Here is a 21390-nt window from a genome sequence, read left to right on the forward strand (position 1 = left end):
TTTAGTTTTACATTTTTTCAAGGGCTTGTTTACATTTATACTTTTTTATAGTACACTACTGAATGCCAAGGTTGCAAGTTAAATTAAATGTTTTTAAGTAAAATTGTTGAAAATTATTGCGATAAATTAGTCGATAGATTAATCGATATAAAAATAGTCATTAGTGGCAGCCCTAGTGCCTTTAATTTTTATTAAAAATGTAACAAACGATCCATTTAGAATCTATTTTGAAATTAGATGTGCTGTCTTTATTGCTCATGAGTTTATAGTATAATACTTTCCAAAGCTATCAGATTTAAGTTTTAACCTGGTGGTTGCAAAAAATACATAAAAGGAGGGACCTGATATCTAGAAATCAGAATAACATTTGATATTATTTAGACTTGCAAGCAACTATATTAGGAAGTAAATATGGTCAATTTTGTTTTCATGTTGGGTCACTATAAAAGCTAATTTCTTAGCTTGTTAGCACAAACATGGTGTTGAAAACTGTTCGATATTTATCATGACCTTTTCTTTAAAGATATTGGTTAAAACAATAATACAATTAATTTGCAGATATTGGGTTCTATATATATCATACATTAGTTATCTGAGACTGAGAAGCACATTTGACTCCAAAAGCGACACTTATAATGCAATAAAACTTCAAATCGGGTAAGAGTTTTAAATAGTTGTTTAATGATGTTAATCACTTTCACCTAATTATGAGTCCTCAAAACCAACAGATTTCATAACTGTCCTCAAATTGGATTCTTAGTGTTATTCATACTTCCACATTTTATTTATAGCTTATTCCAAGCAATGGCAAGCTTTCACAGGAACAGCGTGACATCTACAAAAGAGATGAAACTGTTACACAGGCTGTGCATGTTTGATCTTCAAATCTCTGTGGCTAGAAAATGGCTCAATCAAACCAGGTCTGTTTGTTGCTTTCCAAGCAAAGTGCGTGATGTTGTGACCATGTGGTCCCCTCCATTAGCTGGGTGTGGGTTGAAGGGAAAATATATTTAAGAAGAATATCTAAACTAAATCAACTACAAACAAAATGCATTTGAAGAAGACATTCCTTAATTGATTCTTTTTCAATTCTCCCCCATATGCAACGTGCTAGCAGAACGCTCTAATCCTCTATAGATTTGATGTATCTCTCATAAGCAGCTTCGTCCATCAATCCATTTAATTCCTCAGGAACAGATACAGTCATCTTCATCAGCCAGCCTGTGAACAAAATACACACTTAATGATGACAATTGAGTGAGTGAGCTACTCCTTAAACCTTGTCATAAGAAGTTAAAAGATTTCAGGCTGGTTTGCATAAAAATGAGTTTCGAGGAATGTCTCACCATCTTTATAGCAAGACTTGTTGACCAGTCCAGGGTTATCCGCCAGGGCATCATTGACATCCGTCACCTCCCCAGTTAGAGGAGAGTACAACTCACTCGCTGCTTTAACACTCTCTAGAGTACCAAATTCATCTACAATAAAGATATCAGAACATACAGAAACAAATCTGTTGAATTAACCAGAACAATTAACTCATACTGAGAATGTGCTTTTTCTTATGTTTATATAAATATAGTTTTACCTGACTGTGATAACGTTGTGCCAACTTCAGGGAGCCCACAGTAGACCACGTCCCCCAGTGCCTCCTGGGAAAAGCGAATTATAAAAGCATGAAAATATGTCCTATATAGTGCTTTTATAAAAAAAAAAAAAAAAAAAAGCATTAATAACTAGCTTAACCTGAGCAAATTTGCTGATGCCCACTGTTGCCACACCACTGTCCACGCGAACCCACTCGTGTTTGTCTGTGAACTTGAGTGCTGCATGACAGAGAAAACAGATTAGTTTGGGTCTCAGGCGAATCAGCTAACAGTGTAAACAATGCTTGCAAGCATTTGAAATGACTGCAAGATCAGAGCACACTGTAGACAGACTATAGCGTATCTGCCATTTAGAGGCACGTCAAATCACTTGTCAATATCAATGTGATCACAAACTTTCACGCGTGGTGCCTGTAAACTTTCATAAGTGTGGATACCTGCGCAAAATGGGGTGGTTGTGTTCATGAACCTTTTATAGCATGTCCTCGCCAGTAGTCTATATGGAATCAGGGCGATTCTGTTTGAGAGTCGAGGCAGAGAAGAGGTCAAACTAACAGAAGCACATCGTAATATTGTGCACATCGCCATTATTCCCCGTACGCAAATAACAATGGACGCCGGCGGCCTGCGCGGCTTGATGATGTCATTATTCGAATGGACCAAGCGCGCCAAAGCGGTGCTCTGAGGAGGTGCGTGTTCGGGAAATGCCTAGTCTAGTGTATCATTTGTCTATCTAGATATATAACCGGATACTTGACAGTTAATATGGACATCATTAACATTGTAGAAATCAACACTAGAGGTTGTAAGTGATATTTTAATCACACTTGCTGTTGTGAAATTCATGTAACTAGTTATGTGGTGTTGCACTTTTAAATTGCCTACATAATAATAATAATAAAATACATTTATTATTTAAAAATACATATTTTTATAGAGGGATATTTTGAATAGAGGAAATATAATTGATCAGGAATTATGGATTCAATCAGTTCACAAGGAGAAGGTGAATACAAAAAAATAAACTTATTTAGTACAAACTATCAAAGGAGGCCTATTTGTGTTCAATATGCGTTTAATTTTTTTTAAAAGGCTTTAGTTTAGCAGTGCCATTTTAGCGTGTTGTGTGCTTCAAACTCAAATCAGTTTAAGTTGTATGTAGCCCTATGTGTCCATCCAGCACATAGAAAAAGACATGCAGAAATAACCACAGCAACAGTGAGAGTTTTTCGTTGGTATCCGTGTTCGACAAAACAATGCTGTCATTAAGGTAGCTACATTCATTTGTTAGATATTTTCATATCGTAAGTATATCCAAAATATTTTTTTGTTTATAAACCCCTAATGAGTCAAAAACATTTGGTCTCGGGAGACAAAACAGATTTTCCCCGAAAATTATACTCGCATAAATGATCTTAAATGTCGACCCCTTGATAATAATTTACTAATTCGTATCCAAATTTGAATAACAAAAATTATATTGGAGGTTAGGACAGTAAATTGACGTACGCGAACAGAAACGCAACAGGCGCGCTCGAGCTCATTTTAGGAGCTGTAACTGACGGGTACACCGACGATTTGTAACTATATTACAATTCATTTCTGCAAGACAATATCCTCAGCAACGCTAATAAGGATACAAATATGAAAAAGCTAATTGCTATTCTAATGAATAAATATATAGCTATTGACTGGGCAGGAACTGTTTAAACCATTAAAGTAAGTAAACGTATGATCATTATATAGTGCAACTGGAATATCACCTGATCTATATGCCATTCCATCAGGTATGAGTGCTCGTGCGCGCAGGTGCGCTCCGTCCTCCTGATGCCGCAGGTGCGCGCAGGTACATTATCATCCTCCTCCTCTGACTGAACAGAAGATGGACGTTTACCCTTCACTACTCTGGGACAAATCACAATAGTTTTTTAATCGTGCTTCAGAGATTTGAACTTGATTCATCCTATAAGAATCTTTTTTCCAACGGAGAATTTCAATCGATCCTCCTGAAATGAAACTCGTCATTTCATGATCGTTGAAGGACGTCCGTCGCTCTGAGATGAACGAACAGCGGGACATTAAACTGTTTTCGCTCTGTACACTTTTCATTTTCAAGCTATTTGTGCTTCAAGGTAAGTATCATTTTAATTTTGAACCCTGCTTCATTTCCCCTCCCCAAATTAATAGGTGACCTTTCTAAAATACCTGAAATACCATAGCTATTTATTTATCCCTACTACAGTAAAATTGTGGTAATTATGTTTTTGCCATAATAAATTCAACAAAATAACAAAGATGCTGAAACCTTCAGACACTTTCTGAAGGAGATCCTAGAATAATTTATAAATGTGGTAACTATGGTGATTTAGCAGAAAAAGAATTTACCATGGTAAATAATTTTAGGGGCAAGGTTGCTATTTTTAATGCCATTTATGTAAACTCTGAATTATGTAAATCTATCATAAGCCTCGAAAAACTTGTTGTTTACTTACAATTTACAAAATCTTACAGTTTTGAGTATCCTATAAGACTATATTAGACTATAGATGGAGCAGCTCTCCTGCGTAGTTATAGCCTACAATGGTTTATTTAAAAACAGTCTGTTTTTTTTTTTAAATCTTATGCAATGTTTACAGAGCAAACTTGGTTAGTAAAAGTTGATATAATTTTACTTTTGACAGGATTTATTTGCCAGGAATCAAACTCAGAAAAGAAACTACCCAGGTATGTGTTTCTATAGATATTAAACCTCTTGTTTTGTCGCTTTCCTGACTTTCATGACTTCATGACAAATGTTAATAGATTGCACTTAGATTATACCTTTAAAAACTGGTGAACTCTATCAAACTTCCATTATTACAAGGCGCTTTTGAGTAGAGAGACAGTGTCAAGTTATATATGTAATCACTGATAAGATGTTAAGTGTTTGGTCTAATGTTTTGCTGTGTAACCATTAAACCAGTTCCTTGAGAATCATTTTGTCCATCAGCGTGACTGTGTCTGTATGGCATCTTAAGTGTTTCTGAACCTTTAGTCTCACAGTCACCGCACTTCTAATACTGCTCTCTTTGTGCTACTTTAAAAAGGAGGGTTAATGCACTGCGGCAGAAACGGGATCTCTTCCGTGAAGAGGTGAGTATACCTAAGAGAAAGTGACAAGGGACAGAGTAGAGTAACCACACACACACTCACTCACTCACAAATACTGAGATACACTCTCAGTGCTGACAAAGCTGTCTTTGTGGAGTTTACACAAATGCTACAGACTCTGAAAGCTCCATTCCCAAATGTCCGCAGTGGCAAAACCATGTGGCTTAGTGGCTAGACATGGTACTTTTGCCACTATAATTCGTTAGACCCAAAGACTTGGTAAATTCTCAATACTAATATTTTTTTTCTCTGCAGACCCTTAGCGCAGTGCTGTCTGATTCAGCTCTACCTCGAAGAGTTCTTCATAATTATACATCGAGAGATGCATCAACAGGTATTGCACACGCAAAAATGTACAGTATACAGTCTCACTTTATTTTGGATGCTAGAAATATCAATTGTTAAGTTATCCTTTCATACAAAAGATCATCTAGAGCCCACTTTGATAAAGATTGATATTATCTAGTGGTCAATAAACCGGCTCTGGTTTGAGTAGAAGAACTCAAAGTTGGTCATTCAACTATTTAAAACCAACTATGGTTCTATGATTTCCATTAAAGGGAAAATGAAAGATTCTGTCATCATTTACTCACCCTCAAGTTGTTCCAAACCTGTATAAATGTCTTTGTTCTGCAGAACAAAGACATTTATACAGGTTTGGAACAACATGAGGGTGAGTAAATGATGGCAGTTTTCATTTTTGGGTGAACTATCCCTTTAAGGCGGATTCACACTGAACCGACAGACGTGACCAGTGCTGACAATCACCAGATTACAGTACATCACTTCTCAGATGTTCCACAACCCGACAAATGCCGATTCAACATGTTCAGTGGGCGAAAACAAGCACTGACCAACACCAACAGATGCCGACAGGGGTGAAGCACTGATCCGATCAAAACCAGGCGAAGTGTTCGCCTTCTGTCGGTGCAGTGTGATTTGGCCTTTAGACTCCCAGGCAAAGGAAAATCTGTCCGAACAATAACATTGGGGATGTGTAGCTTTTGTGCTTGGCCCATATTTTTACGTTTGCATTTGCTTTATTAGTAATACTTAGTGAAATTTGCCTTTTGTGTTTGTGTGTGTTGTAGAATATTGTGGGTGTCTTAATGGGGGCTGGTGCCAGGAGGAAGGACGCTGTGATTGTGCTCAATTCCAGGGTCTCGGGGAACGCTGTCAAATCAGTAAGAAGCAGTCTGGTTCACTATCTTTGTGGGGACTCTCCGTAGATTGAATGGTTTTTATACTGTACAAACTGTATATTCTATCTCCTTACACTAACCCTACCCCTAAACCTACCCATCACACAAAACCCTCTGCATTTTTACATTTTCAAAAAACTCATTCTGTATGATTTTTAAGTTTGTTTCCTGATGGGGACCTCATTTCAGGTCCCCACTGTGACACGAGGCCCCATAAGACTGTGAGCATTCAGGTTGAGGTTCACTGGGATAGAAAAACACAAACACACACACACACACACACACACACACACACGTTGGGTTTTCATGTTTTATGGGGACTTTCCATAGGCGTAATGGTTTTTATACCGTACATACCGTATATTCTATCCCCCTACACTGCCCCTGCCCCTAAACCTACCCATCACAGGAGACATTCTGCATTTTTACATTTTCAAAAAACATCACTTAGTCTGATTTATAAGATGTTTACCTCATGGGGACCTAAAAAATTCACCACAAGGATGAGGATTTCGGATATTGACATCTTTGTGGGGACATTTTGTCCCCATAACGTAGGGATTATCAGTCCACAAACACACACACACACACACACACACACACACACACACACACACACACACACACACACACACACACACTCACGCACACACACACACAGACACAGAGGTTATATTAAATTCAAAATGAAGCTTGCTTCAATTTAATTATAGTGAGGTACGTACGGTCTGATATTATCATCTGCCACCCAGTGCTGACCATTAAATGTGGATGAAGGAACCCTGAATTTAATTACTAGAATTCAAACGGCATTGCTCATTGGTTCCAGATAATCTATGTGACTATGTCTTACTTCATTTAGTAGCATTAGATTACAGATGTGCTGGGAATAGATTGCTGGCCACAAAGAGCTTCTGTATGTATGTTTAATTAACCAAGCACTGAAAAAGCCAGGCAGCTGGTGGGACCAACACAATAACAGGTTACTACATAATACATATACTGTATTTATATAAGCCACACTGATTACATGCCCAAAAGGGGCATTGATTACATGGGGCACAAATATTGAATTAAATGGTTTAATAATCACTAACAAAAAAGTAATACGGAAGAATTACCTTGATACTAATACCATGTTTTTTGGGGGCACATGTATCATATATTATTTTGATACCATGTACTCTACCATTCAAATGTTTGGGGTCAGTATGATTGAAAAGAAAAGAAATGGGTACTTTTATTGAGGGAGGATGTATTTAAATTGGTCAAAAATGACTAGGGCTGCACAATATAAATCAAAATTGTCGAAATATCGCAAATGTACATATCGCAATATGCATATATCGCAACGGCACACAATATCTGAATAATTTTAATAGGCTACTTCAACATTGTGAAAAGTGTACGTTTTAGGTCGACGCATATAGACGAGTAGCCTATTCATGTAAACACAGTCGGTTATGCTTTAAGTGAACGATATCAGTTGGGGAAAGAAACCAAATGCATGTCAATAGGATCCTTGCATTAGGTCTTAAAGTGAAAGCGTGCTAATACAGTAAACCTGCTAATACAGTAAACCTGCCGCTGTCTGTCAAACAACAAAAGAAAAAGAGAAAATCACTCAGTGCTCTTGGCTGAATAACCTTTGTAGCTTTATTATGTATAAGTGTATATTTAATTCATGTGAAGACTACCATTTTTTAGTTCTTATTTTTAATAACAAAGATAAATTAAAATAACAAAAATAATCGTCCACCCCTAATCCAGGTGTCTTTGTTTCCTGGATGTTCTTGATGTTAAGTTTTAGGTTGATATAACTATATATTACCAAGTCAAGCAAAGAGTCTTTGGTATTCAAATATTGGCATTACATTTTTTGTTTATTTACATTGATGTTAAAATTTTATTGTCAGATTTGTGTTATTAATTTTTGCTAAAACACTGCTGGTCACTTTCAGAGGTTGTAGAGATGCTTTCTTTTCCCAGAAAGAATGTGAAACACATAAATGACATTTTGAAATATCATTTAAATAGATTTTACACACTTAAAGCAATACCGTATCGCATATCGAATATCGCATTATTTAACAAGGTATTGCATATCGTATTTTTCTTCAATATCGCACAGCCCTAAAAATGACAGACAATTATCATGTAACGAGATATCTATTTCAAATAAATGCTGTTCTTTTGAACTTTCTATTCATCAAAGAATCCTGAAAAAATATATTACGGTTTCCACAAAGATATTAATCAGCATTTCCAACATTGATAATAATAAGAAATGTTTATTTAGCAGCAAATCAGCATGTTAGAATGATTTCTGAAGGATCATGTGACACTGAAGACTGGAGTAATGATGCTGAAAAATCAGTTTAGACACCACAGGAATAAATTACATTTGAAAATATAATCAAATAGATAACAGATATTTTAAATTGTTATAATATTTCACAGTATTACTGTTTGCACTGTATTTTTTATCAAAAGAGACTTAAAAAAATTAAAAGGCTTACCGACCCCAAACCTTTGAACTGTAGTGGACATATTTTGTTAGTCCCATAATTCTAAGGTATTATCACCATCTGATACTATCACTGTCTCATGGTCCCACCACAGTACGTTTTTAAATAGGAACGATTTTTGTATTTTTTTCGATCAGTTCCCAACCATGGTCAGGATAGGGATGGGATTTGCCGTTCATGGGGTCAGCATCATTTTGAGACCTTTGATGGAATGTATTACTACTTCCCTGGAACCTGTTCATATATCCTGGCCAAAGACTGCCATTCCACAGAGCCCCAGTATACGGTGTGGGTAAGTTACAGCTACACCAGAATTTCTGCACTAGAACACACACAGGTCTATTTGCTATGTACGTTTTTTTCTTTTGATACCTGCATTGCTAGTTTATTTCTCTTTGGCAGGTTCATAACAGTCGTTCATGTAGAGGTTCGGTGTATTCATGTCCACGCGGTCTGAGTCTGTTCTTCCCAAATGAAGAGGAAATCTATATTAGTGGTTATCAGGTGCTCAAGGATGGACATAGGTGAGTTTGGATATACTTTACTGTTCAAAATCCATTCTTTTAGTTAGAAAGAATGCATTAAATGGTTCAAAAGTGACAGTAAAGACATTAAAAGATTTCTATTCTAAATAAATGCAGTTCTGATCCTCTATTTTCATCAAAGAATCCTAAAAATGTATTACAGTTTCCACAAAAATATTAAGCAGCACAACTTTTCACAACATTGATAATGAGAAATGTTTCCAGTGCAGCAAATCAGCATATTAGATTTCTGAAGCATCATGTGACTCGGAAGACTGGAGTGATGATGCTGAAAATTCAGCTTTGCATCACAGGAATAAATTACATTTTAAAATATAATCTGTGATAGAAAACAGCCATTACAAAATCTTGCTTACCTCAAACTTGAATCTTTGATGAATTAATGAATAAATGTACTGACGGAGGGATAAATAATTCTGTTTGATGTGTATGTTTTGTCAGAAAACATTAGAAATCTTGGCCACTCATGGTTTTAAATAGAGGTCCTGATAGCATGATGATGATAAAATGGCAGAAAAATTCCTATGGTAACACATTTCAATATCAAAAATGATCGAAATTCTTGTGCGTGTATTCAGGCTGAGTCTGCCGCAAACAGTGCGTAATGTTTTCATTGAGCGGTTGGCTGACTACATCCTGGTGAAGAGCACGTTTGGCTTCTCTCTGGCGTGGGACGGGAGCTCTGGAGTCTACCTCAAAATGACCGAAGCACACAAAGGAAGGCCTTGTGGTCTGTGTGGAAACTATAATGATGACGGATCGGATGATCTCAGCAGCAGCCGCGGTGAGACAAACAGACCTGGACACTTATCATCTCAGTCAGCAGCAAATTCAGGACAATTATATCAAAGCTGAGCAGAGCTGCATACTCACTCTGAACACACCTGGCCTGGCCCAGTGTGTTTTCTATTTAGAGATGAGTTGTAACATTTTAGGGACGGTTTAATTTTCAAGAAACAATGCTAAAATGTATTGCTTTGCATCTTATATCGTCAGGTGTAGTTTCTGACGACATTGCTGAATTTGGGAACAGCTGGGCAGTAGATTTGCCCCAGGAGAGACCCTGTCCTGAGGTTGATGATGATTTCCCCGGACCATGCTCATCTGAGTCCGATATGGATGTACGCTTGTATTCACTGCATTCTGGGTTTGATCTGAGTTAAATGGGTCTAAGCATGTACAAGAGTTTTTAAAAGAAGTCATACATGCTTTAGTGTGAGAGTGCATTCAATAAATTGTGAAAATTGCATGCTGAGTAATTTTGGTTATCCACCTTAAATCCTGTTTTAGTAACATTGCTTGTTTGTGTGTTATCTGAGCAGGATGCCATTGAGAAGTGCAGTGCATTGCTTTTCTTTCCTTTCATCTCCTGCCATGAGAACATTGACCCAAATCCATTTGTCGCCAGTTGTGTTTCGGACATGTGTGTGTAAGTCAAGTGTGGTGCTTTTGTCTAAATGGTGTAACTGAAGTTGAACCCTGCTGGGGGAAAAAACAAGCTAAAGATGGATTGCTGATTTTAGCTGGATTAAGCTATTCTGGTGTTAGCTGGTTGACTAGCTGGTCTTAAAACCACTCTAAAATCATTTAAATTGACTAGTCTAACCAGCTTTGCCAAACTGAGGGAACAACTAAGCACCTTATTTTAGTATTATTTATATAGTATGACAGTATTTATTAATATTTTGAATTGTATACATTTTTAAATACATTTTAGTTTTAGTAATTTTGTGCTTTTTGTCATTTTTATTAGGTTTCGTTTTTTTCATTTCTATTTAGCTTTATTTTTTATTTCTGTTTTTAGTCATTTAGTTCAGTTATTCCAGTTTTTCATCTAACATTTATATTTCGTTTTATTTCAATGAACAAAAATGTTAATTGAAATAATATTTATATTATTATATAAAATATAGCTTAAACCTTCCTTTACAGCAATGTTTGGATCACTAGAACCTTTAGACCAGTTGTCTTGGAACTAAAATTCATTGAGAATTTTGTAATTTGATCTTTTGCAATTATTTGCCTAAAAATGTGGGAACATAGTTAGTTGTACAAAATGAACAAGTCAAGTGACTACTTATAGCATACTGACAGTATTATGTGATTTTAACTTTTGTGCAAATATCAATATCGAGCATTTGGGATTTTAAGTAGACTCTTTCTCTCTCTTCCTTTCCCTTCCTGGATGTTTTTTCTCCCTAGCCTCTTTCCTGCATTCCACACCTCCCAATTCCAACAGGATTATGTTAATTATAGTAATGAAAATATCTTGCATATGGCAAAAGCTGCAGAAAGAATGCTTGTGAATATATGTAGCCTATATGTATGTGTGTGCATTCATGTAATTATGCTTGTACGAGTATTCGTAAGTGTGTATGTGTGTGTGTGTGTGTGTGTGTATTGATTACAGTGATGAAATAGCTGCCGGAGTTTATGAACAGTTTCAGACTCAACTGTTGATTGAAGAGGTAGTAAGAGGATCAGATTGCAAATTGAACTTGCAGCTGTACTGCTCTTACAGTTTCATTCAGTCTTATATCACCATACTAAAAGAGATTCTTTTTTAGTATTTACTTCTCCTCATGTTCTTTCTTATAACTATATTTAGTTTTGTGTTTATTAACATTTAAATGTTTGTTTTTTAATTTCCAGATCAGATGAAGAGGAGACATTTTGTCGGACTTTGGTTGAGTACACCAGGGCTTGTTCTCATGTGGGCTACCCCGTCAGAGAATGGAGGGACAGTTTTCCTACATGCGGTCAGTTGGCTTTCAAAGTTTATACACATGGCATAAACTTTGCAGCTTGTGATGTGATATGTTTGTGTTTCAGCCGATGGATGCGAGGATAGTTTTGTCCACAGAGACTGCATCAGCTGTTGCCCTCCAACATGCACGTTTGAGAAGGAGTGTTTGGGTACCAATCTACATTGTCTGGATGGATGCTACTGCCCAGATGGTGAGACCGATAATCACATGCTTAAATGGGAGAATAATTAGTAATTTTCCTGAATGTTTATTATTATGATGAGAATACATATGAGTGGGCACTTCAGAATACGTGTTGCAGTGATTTGTTGATGATTTTAATGATTTTAAAGTTTTTATGACTACAGCTAACTGTTTCACTCATGGCTTCTCTTTCTGTCTGGCCTCTCTCAGGTCTGATCTTGCAGAATGGCACCTGTATTGCAGTGTCTCAGTGCCCCTGTGTGTACCATGGTACAGCATATCCTCTGGGTCATGTATTGGAGCAGGGCTGCAGTGTCTGGTTAGAAACATTCACTCTTTTACACCAAAAACATTAAACATACACCATTTTTTAACCAGTAGATAACCACAGTAGCTGATAATAGAAATCCCTGTTCCATAGAATTTAATGTGGATTACATTTTCAGTGTCTGTATGGGAGGAGTGTGGAACTGCACCGAAAACAATTGCACTGGTAAATAACAACCTTTGATTCCCACAGTTTTACAGAAAACCATGCCAAAAGCCTTGTAAAACCAGCCATTTTTGTATTTTAAATTTTAACACAACAATTCAATTTTTACCATGGCAAGTTTATGTTTTGTATGGCTTTCTACCCATCCTTCTACCCATAAACTTTGTTTACTCGCCAAACCTTTGGCAATCACCCAAGAGACTTGCCTTTTTCTAGAAAAACGTTTGCATTGTTTGCCCAAAAATAAATCGTAAATAGAGTTTCTTGGCTGAATGTAAAAGTTTTGTGAGCAAAAACAAAGTTACTCATGTCAACACAAAAGTTTTGTGAGCGAACGCACATTTTCTTGGGCGAACGCACATTTTTTGTGAGCAAATGCAAACGCATTTAAGTATAATTTTTTATATATGCAGCCTATTTGTATGTGTGTGCATGCATGTAATTCAAATTTTTTCATCCCCATGTCTCCTTAGTAACTTACAAAATGAGTGTGTTTTCAAATATTATTTTAGGATTAAACAATTTTTTTCAACCCCTAGCGGAATGCACTGTAATGGGTGACACGCATGTGACAACATTCGATGGGCGGATCTACATGCACATGGGCTCTTGCCAGTATGTGCTAGTGAAGAGCCGTGGCAGCACCAAGTTCACTGTCACACTACAGTACACAGCCTGTGGAGAGGTAAAAAGAGTGCGTCTGGAAATGTGTATGATCAGAGGTGTTTTGTGTGTGTTAAATAGATGCTCTCATCTCTCAGTCTCAGGAACACTCCTGTATCCACTCAGTGGCTCTGGTGGTGGATGAAGACGTCAGCAGGCAGGTCACTCTCACAAGAGAGGGGGAAGTTGTCATAGGGGCTAGTATGGCTGTCAATTTGCCTTACTCAGATGGTAAGGACAGGTCCTCTGTTTTACATCGGTACTGGGCCACTTTAATAGTAAATGTTCCTTAGATGCCATATTTAATTAGCTGCAAATGAAAACAAGGCTGTGATGGACAGTCCTAATCTAATTTTCCAATTTTTACTAAGCAGAATTACTCATTATACTTTATATCACATTTCTAGGTTAAATGCTGAACCTAGAAATGCAGTAATACATATAATATAAGAGTTAAATGAGTTAAAATGCTGATAAATAGTAAGATTAGGTGATTTATAATTACTATTGGAAGAATAGTAAAAAGCCATCAGTAGAGCAATTGAATTGAATAAATTAAAAAAGTAACCAAAAATATTACAATTACTTAAAATATTTCTTCTACCTAAGCAGTAATAAAAGTGTGTTATTTTTTATCTACTACATAGAAATAAAATAATAATGTATTTCCTATTTCTTTATTTCTGTTTGTTTATTAGACATGGTGAACGTCCGTCGGCTGACGTCTCTGTTTGTGGGTCTGCGATCTGTCTTTGGCCTGAGGTTTCAGTATGATTGGCAGGGTGGACGAATCTACCTTCAGTTGGACAGCACCTGGATGGGCTCCACGCTTGGCCTCTGCGGGACCCTCAACGGAAACCTACGGGATGATTTCCTGTGAGAAACGGAGACTGATCCTCTGAATTTCTTTCTGCAAAACATATCAGGTTGCATTATGTAGTTCTTGGACATGTGTGAAGAACTAAGCAAATGTATTTTTACTCTCCAGTTCTCCTGTAGGCATGATTGAAGGAACTCCTCAGCTACACGTCAACGCCTGGAAAGTGTCTTCAGCGTGCATTAGTCCTGTCAACATACCCATTATTGACCCCTGTGAAATGAACCAGCAAAATGGTATATATGTTAATCCTTTTGCTTATCATAGTTCAAATATTCATGGTTGTCCAAAAAATCAGGTACAAACAGAGAAAAATTTACACTTTGTAGACTCACAAAACAAATGCAATGCATGATTGCTCATTTGCTAGACCTTCATGATGTTGAAAATGTATTTTGTTTTAGTGTTTTATGCCGCCCAGTGTGATGTGCTAATGGAGGAAGTGTTTGCGCCGTGCCATGCATATGTTAGTCCCAGCGTGTACCACCAACAGTGCCGCTACCAGGCCTGTCAATGTGGCAGCGCCTGCCTCTGTACTGCTCTGTCCCACTATGCATACATCTGTGGCAAGCATCACATCACCATCAACTTCAGAGCACATGTCTCTGAGTGTGGTTCGTTGTCGTCCCTACATCTATTTGGCTGTCTATCTATCTATTACATGAGTATGTTGAGGAAGTCATTTGTCTATGCATCTGTGTGTGTAGGTATGGTGTGTTTAGGTGGGATGATGTATCACCCGTGCACATCAGCATGCGGGAGGACGTGTCAGTCAATCAGCAGTGCTGAAGTGTGTGATGGTGACTGTGCTGAAGGATGCAACTGCAACGAGGGAACATTCTACGATCATATTCGCCAACGCTGTGTGCTTCTGTATGTCTAAATACACCAAACACCAATACCTCTGCCCTCACCTTGTAATTTCGGACTACTAGCATATAAATGGACATATTTTTCCTTTTTAACTAAGTCTTGGGTTTAATTTCAGCTCCCAGTGTCACTGTTACTTCATGGGTTCGGTGTTTCAGCCTGGTGAAGTGTCCTTCAGTTCATCTGGACCATGGTAAGTGTGTGTGGACATGACGGATTTTGTTGTCAAACATGTAGGTTTGCATGATCTGCTACATTATGCAACAACATCAGTTCAAATTCTAACTGCATAATTTCCTAATTGATCAAAAGTTACAGTAAAGACATTTAATCAGAATCAGAATGAGCTTTATTGCCAAGTGTTTACACATATGAGGAATTTGTCTTGGTGACAGAAGCTTCCACAGCACAGAATGACAGATAATAAAAAATACATAAAATACACAATATACAAAATAGACAATATGTGTATGTACAGGTATGTTATATACAAAAGGAGAGAGAGCAAATTTCACTTTTTGTGCTTGTCGATTTTACTTTTTCTTTCTAATGGTAACTTGTAAGGCTGTGCTCATTTGCTAGATATTTATAATAATGCAAAATATTAATAATTTCAAATAAATGGTGTACTTTTGAACTTTCTATTAATCAAAAAATCCTGAAATGTATGTGTTCACAATAATAATAATAATAAGAAATCTTTCTTGAGCACTCAGTCATCATATTAGAATGATTTCTGAAGGATCATGTGACAGAAGACTGGAGACAGAAGACTTTGCATCACAAGAATAAATTACATTAAAAAATATATTCAAATAGAAAACAGTACATTTTAATGATAATAATATTTCACAATATTACTGTTTTTAATGTATTTTTGATCAAATAAATGCAGCCTTGGTGAGCAGAAGAGACATTAAAATATCTTGCAGACTATTAAAATAGTTCAAATTAGATCATCTATTACATAATTGATTGTAAATCATTTATTATTTTTTAATATGATATATTTCAATTTTTCTTTAGTCTCTGCAGAAATGGTCGTATGGAGTGTGTGCCAGAAGAAAGAGGTAAACTTTTTACTTTTCCTTCTATTCCCTTTCACCTATGCCTTCCCCAGGAAAAGAGTGTTTTATCTTAGAGGGTTCAGCAGTACATTCCTCAGAGGTAACGCATTGAGCAGACTGAATGCTGGACAGATCTGAACCTCAGATACACATGCACAAAGAAAGAGGGAGACTTGGCGAGAGAGCAAATTCCACTTTTTTTTTTTTTTTTGCTTGTCGATTTTATTTTTTCTAGAATTTTCTAATAATAAATAGTAATAAATTGCTCATTTGCTAGATATGGCTGCGATTTTAAATAGTAATAGTAATTGAAATAGTAAATTTGATTACAATAGTATTCAGGTGGCTGCATTGTTGATGTGTCCATTTTTTGACTTTAGATTAAACTGTTTGTCTGTTAACCCTAATTCCTTTTGACAATTATTAGTGATGCAGTCATCGCTATTACTATTTCTCACACTTATGGTTATGGGTTTGAACAAACCCCTAACTCAAATTATTATATTTCGTCATGCAACTCATTCCATATTTTTCTTTAAATGACACCTCACATCATGTGACTTGCTGAGGTGAGTGGAAAACTGAAACTAGGAGACACAGAGAACCACTAAATGTTCTAGCAACCAAAAAAAAAAAAGATGTGTTAAAACTACTTTTCTTGAGCAAGCACCACTTAAGTTCACTATTATACAGTTTCTTTTAACCATTCTCTCCATCCATTTTTTCAGAACCTGAGAGAGGAGATTGTCCAAATGGTAAAGTTTACTACAGCTGCAGGAGTCAGAGTGGACGTGGACCTTCAGGTGTGGGGATGGCCTGTGAACTCACCTGTCGAAACCTGATGCTGAACCTGACCTGCCCTCCCATGACCCCATGTGTACCAGGATGTGGATGTCCTGCTGGGTAATCGCTTTCTTTGCATTTGGATCAAATGCTTTGAAAAGTATGCATGTCTATTGACACCAGAGCATGTAATGTTACACCATCTTTTTTAATTGGTGCAGACTAGTGGCTCATAATGGAGACTGCTATTACCCAGAGAACTGCCCCTGCGCATGGCTCGGTCTAGAGTATCTCCCTGGAGAGACAGTGGACACTCCGTGTTACCGCTGGTCAGTGTGGTTTTTTTTTTTAGTTTGAGATTAGCTTCCATAATTCTGTTTCCTGTTAATGGGTGATTCTTCAGTTAGTGGAGTTTTTCTGTTCCCTAGGATAATTTTAAAGAAAGGGAAACTGTATTGTGACACATTGTAACTGCTTTAAAGTTTTTTTTTACTGTGTCTCTTATACCTAATAACTTTTTCCTAATTAAGAGTGTTGAAAAGTAACATTTAAGAGAATTATTTGTTTTGAGCTTCCCAGACCTTTTCACTTTTTAATTTATAAAAAGTTTAATTTATTCATTTATTCATTGCAATTTTCCTAAGAACCTTACAAACATTTTAAATTCAGTTGGAATTTAGGTGTACAATATGCATTTTATACCTAAGAAAGAGTCACTGTCCCAAATACTGCTTACTGTCATATTACCGTTGATAATAATAAAAACGGTTTCTTGAGCAGCAAATCAGCAAATTAGAGCAAACTGCTAGTTACGTAGGTAACTGTGGTTCTGTGAATTCCAGATGCTTAAGCACTAGTGATTATCGCAGCGCCAGCTAGATAGGTTGAGATAATATACCAAAAAAGTCACATAGTAACATAGGCTGAACCTCAAGGGTAATAGCCACATTAGCTCAGCATTCAGTCTCGGTACTCCTTTCTTGTGCATTCTGAGTGACAAATAACTCTGCCGGTCATCTGGAATTCGCAGAACCACAGTTACCTATGTAACTAGCTCTCTGCTTCATTCCTCCTGACCAATGCTTCTGACAGCTTGAGGAGTAGCAATTTTTTAAGTTGTAGAAGCAAAAAAAAGTACAGGGAGAAGCCCTAGTAGCCACTGCACAGATATCCGCCATAGAGAATCCTCTAAAAGCAGCCCTAGATATAGACACAGCTCTAGTGGAATGACAAGAGATACCTCCTAGCAGAGGCCTTTGGACTTTCTTGTATGCCATAGTGATCACCTCCACAATCCAATTTGACAATTTCTGCTTTGATATAGCAGCCCCTTTCCGGGCACCACCATAACAAGCTGATATGTTTGTCTAAGGCGAATAGTAGCAGCCACATAACACCTTAAGGCTCACACAGGACACAAAAGTATCCCCTGACTGGAATGATTGAGATGCAGACTGAAAAGCAGCCAAATTAAATGACTAAAGCCCCCGTTTCCACCGGAACAAACAATTTGTCCCAGGAACTCTTTTTCCCCCAGACCTGCTGCTGTCTGCGTTTCCAATGCGGTCTAAAGTACCGTGAAGTTTAGTCCGGTGACGTAGGACTGCGCACAACTTTCCAGTTCCCACTGGGTTTCGTCCTCCGCATATAAGCTTAATAAAGCCTGAACCTCGTCGTCTGTCCTTTGTTTTGTTTTTTTAACTCCATTGTTGATTCGAATAGTAAACAACTCTTACTGCACGCACCGCAACAGACATTTAGGTTGGAATAAAATGCTGCGTGAACTCAAACAATCAGCATGTTCAGCGCCCAAGTGCCACCCCCGAAAGTTCCTGAAAAAGTACTACCTCGCGAGCAGGGCCATTTTGAGGAGGACATTTTTGTCAACTGTATTTTCAACTGGATCTAACTTTGGTATGCCACCAGGGAAAAACTTTGTATCTGAATTTTTTAATGCCCTTACAGGGTTTAGTGCACCCAAGAAAAGACTCCTGGTACACTACCATCTATGGCAGATGCAGATAGTATCTGCAGCTGGTCGCTGTCTTGGTGGTGTCACCTGATGAGACCCTATGAAGCAATGTGCAGTGCCCTAGTGCTCTCAATACAGTCACACAGACTTGTTACTGAAAAAGGCATACAAGCCTACCTCGTATATAACCTGCGCAGAGAACACAAAACGCCAATTACTCCTCAACACGACTTGTACATTGTAATTAGCAAATGGTGACTCCTCAGTTTCGCAATTCCTCCAAGCTGCTCTTCTGAATATGGGTCATGTCACATATGAACTGGGTACTTATACTGCCATTCTTCTGGCACCCCGCTGCCAGATGTGGCTTGCCCATGCAAAACTGCCTGAAGAATGTAAGACTTTATAAGACCTCCCAATTGTTCCTGGAGACCTCTATTTGTCTAATGTTCCAGAACTTCTGGAAAATACGGTGAAGTTGTTAATTATGAATGTATTGGCTGCCGGATGATTCTGGCACTGTGCTTCAACCAAATCCATATTTTATTCTATCAGGATTCTATGATTCCTCAGTACTAGTCTATCAATTTGGCTGCTTTTCAGTTTGCTGTGTGAGCATTTAGGTGCTTTGTGGCTGCTACCATTAAATACCTTAGAGATCAGATTTTGGTTTGTTATGGCGTGTGCCTGGTATAGGGGATTCAGAAGCAACCTTAACTATTTTTCAGGTGAGTGGCATTGTTAACTATGTTATTACGAATCAGCCACTAGTGCTTAAGCACCACCTCAGCCGGTCAGGAGGAATAAAACGGAGCACTAGTTACGTAGGTAACTTTGGTTCTGTGAATTCTGGAGGACCGCCAGAGTTATTTGTCACTCAAAATGAACAAGGAAGGTGATGCACAAATACCAAAACTGAATGCTGAGTTAATGTGGCTATTACCTTCGAGGCTCAGCCTATGTCACAGCGTGACTTTGTCGGTATGTAATCTTGACCTTTCTAGCTGGCGCTGTGATAACCCACTAGTGCTTAAGCAATGCCTCTGGTGGTCATCCGGAATTCACAGAACCAGTTACCTACATAATGTGCGATATTATATTTCTGAATGATCATGTGACACTGAAGACTGTCACATAGTAATGATGCTGAAAGTTCAGCGTTGTAATCACAGGAATAAATTGCTTTTGAAAATTACTTTTTTAAAATACAATTACATTTAATAATACATTTATTGTAATAATATTTCACAATATTACTGTTTTTACAGTCTTGATGAGCATAAGTGACTTAAAAAAAAAGCCATAAAAAAATAACTTACAGACCCTATACTACTGTATCTAACATTTTCTCCCAAACATGAAGTCAAAAATTCACACTACCACACATTACAAAATCCAGTTGAAGGTTGATGAAGGCCATGTTCAGGACATGTGATAAATATTTCAAAACAGATGAAATAGTTAGAAGAAATTTATTTTTTAACAGTTCAAGTAGTCAAAAGGCCCCTAATTGCAGAATTACCTGAATATGTATGTTTTAAGTAATGTTTCATTTGGTCTCTCTCTCTCTCTCTCTCTCTCTCTCTCTCTCTCTCTCTCTCTCTCTCTCTCTCTCTCTCTCTCTCTCTCTCTCTCTCTCCAGTGTATGTCATCGAGGGTTCTTTAACTGCACATATTCACCATGTCCAGCAGTATGTACCATTTACAGTGACCGTCATTACCATTCATTTGATGGCCTGGAGTATGATTACGTCAGTGACTGCCAGGTCTACCTGGTCAAGGTACTTCCTGAGTGTGTGTGTTTGTGACTTTGGGCACACTAGCAAAAAACTGCCAAAAAGTAAAATGGTATTTAGGGATAAACAATTAAAACAGCTGACATTGTCCTTTTTGCGATTCTTAGGCATTGGCTAAAAACCATGGCCAATGGCCAATTCATTTGTGAATTATAAGTAAATATAATGAGTAAATGTTGTGTAAAAGAAGAATTCATATATATATATATATATATTGTATAATGTACATTACTGTTCAAAAGTTAACGGTCAGTAAGCTTTGTATATAATGGTTTTGAAAGAAGTTTATGTTCACCAAGGCTGCATTAATCAAAAATATAGTAAAAACAACTGTAAAAACATACAGTGGAAATATATTATGAAATATTATTTAAATTTAAAAGAACTGTTTTCTATTTGAATATATTTAAAAATTTAACTTATTGCTGTGATGGCAAAGCTGAATTTTCAGCAGCCATTATTCCTGTCATACCTATTGAATGGCATGTATGGTGTATTTACCATTATTGGGTTACAATCATTACTGTACATTGACCACCCTCCACTGTAGTCACAGCCATCAGCCATTTAAAAAGCCCACAATAGTCAATGATTAATGGCATTACCATTGTGTCTTGACTTGTAATGTGGTAATAGTGTTTTTTGTGAGGGTAAGCTTAAGTGTAAGAGTAAGCGTACAATTGCTATAATCCGTGACGATCGCATGCCTGGTGTGCTGGTCTTAGGACCAAGTGGAGAGGCGCTTACCAGCTTGTCTTTAACAAAGAGTGTGTTTTACCAGTTGAAAGTGTTGCACCTTTAAACCAAAGAATTTTTAACGAATGGCCAAAGAGTATGTGCGTGCATGTGCACTCTCACACTTTGCGGACTTCAGTAAGGATGTATA

At 37.3% G+C, this 21390-nt stretch overlaps 2 protein-coding genes across 2 annotated transcripts in view; one reads left to right on the top strand and one right to left on the bottom strand.

Annotated features, from left to right (window-relative positions):
* Positions 1-659: 659 nt before the first annotated feature.
* Positions 660-2217, bottom strand: gcsha (glycine cleavage system protein H (aminomethyl carrier), a). Its single transcript, XM_079824891.1, has 5 exons — positions 2045-2217; positions 1747-1826; positions 1589-1652; positions 1347-1478; positions 660-1221 (listed from the first exon to the last, which is right to left on the bottom strand). The coding sequence occupies exons 1-5, from the start codon at positions 2193-2195 to the stop codon at positions 1124-1126; spliced, it is 525 nt and encodes a 174-aa protein (XP_079681017.1). The 5' UTR covers positions 2196-2217; the 3' UTR covers positions 660-1123.
* Positions 2218-3434: 1217 nt separating this feature from the next.
* Positions 3435-21390, top strand: part of otogl (otogelin-like) — a gene marked incomplete at both ends in the record, with an annotated part of 49052 nt that continues 31096 nt past the window's right edge. Inside the window, 25 exons of the mRNA XM_079826142.1 lie at positions 3435-3453; positions 3724-3739; positions 4694-4739; positions 5013-5091; positions 5849-5941; positions 8625-8779; positions 8890-9011; positions 9611-9816; positions 10029-10153; positions 10355-10461; positions 11685-11791; positions 11865-11990; positions 12194-12302; positions 12430-12476; positions 13016-13161; positions 13238-13370; positions 13838-14015; positions 14128-14252; positions 14421-14630; positions 14724-14889; positions 15005-15079; positions 15913-15956; positions 16682-16856; positions 16958-17065; positions 20351-20489. Coding sequence (XP_079682268.1) covers positions 3435-3453; positions 3724-3739; positions 4694-4739; positions 5013-5091; positions 5849-5941; positions 8625-8779; positions 8890-9011; positions 9611-9816; positions 10029-10153; positions 10355-10461; positions 11685-11791; positions 11865-11990; positions 12194-12302; positions 12430-12476; positions 13016-13161; positions 13238-13370; positions 13838-14015; positions 14128-14252; positions 14421-14630; positions 14724-14889; positions 15005-15079; positions 15913-15956; positions 16682-16856; positions 16958-17065; positions 20351-20489 — 2856 coding nt within the window. The remainder of the gene's footprint in view (positions 3454-3723; positions 3740-4693; positions 4740-5012; positions 5092-5848; positions 5942-8624; positions 8780-8889; positions 9012-9610; positions 9817-10028; positions 10154-10354; positions 10462-11684; positions 11792-11864; positions 11991-12193; positions 12303-12429; positions 12477-13015; positions 13162-13237; positions 13371-13837; positions 14016-14127; positions 14253-14420; positions 14631-14723; positions 14890-15004; positions 15080-15912; positions 15957-16681; positions 16857-16957; positions 17066-20350; positions 20490-21390) is intronic.

Source organism: Gobio gobio (assembly GCF_949357685.1).
Source record: "Gobio gobio genome assembly, chromosome: 9".
Taxonomy (NCBI): domain Eukaryota; kingdom Metazoa; phylum Chordata; class Actinopteri; order Cypriniformes; family Gobionidae; genus Gobio; species Gobio gobio.

Bases quoted from the DNA above. Each gene is read 5' to 3' on its own strand.
- gcsha (XM_079824891.1), bottom strand. From the start codon at position 2,195: ATGGCGATGTGCACAATATTACGATGTGCTTCTGTTAGTTTGACCTCT. The intron at 1,827-2,044 runs GTATCCACACTT...TCTGTCATGCAG, and splicing joins AACCACCCCATTTTGCGCAG to CACTCAAGTTCACAGACAAA. The intron at 1,222-1,346 runs GTGAGACATTCC...TTTTGTTCACAG, and splicing joins CAAGTCTTGCTATAAAGATG to GCTGGCTGATGAAGATGACT.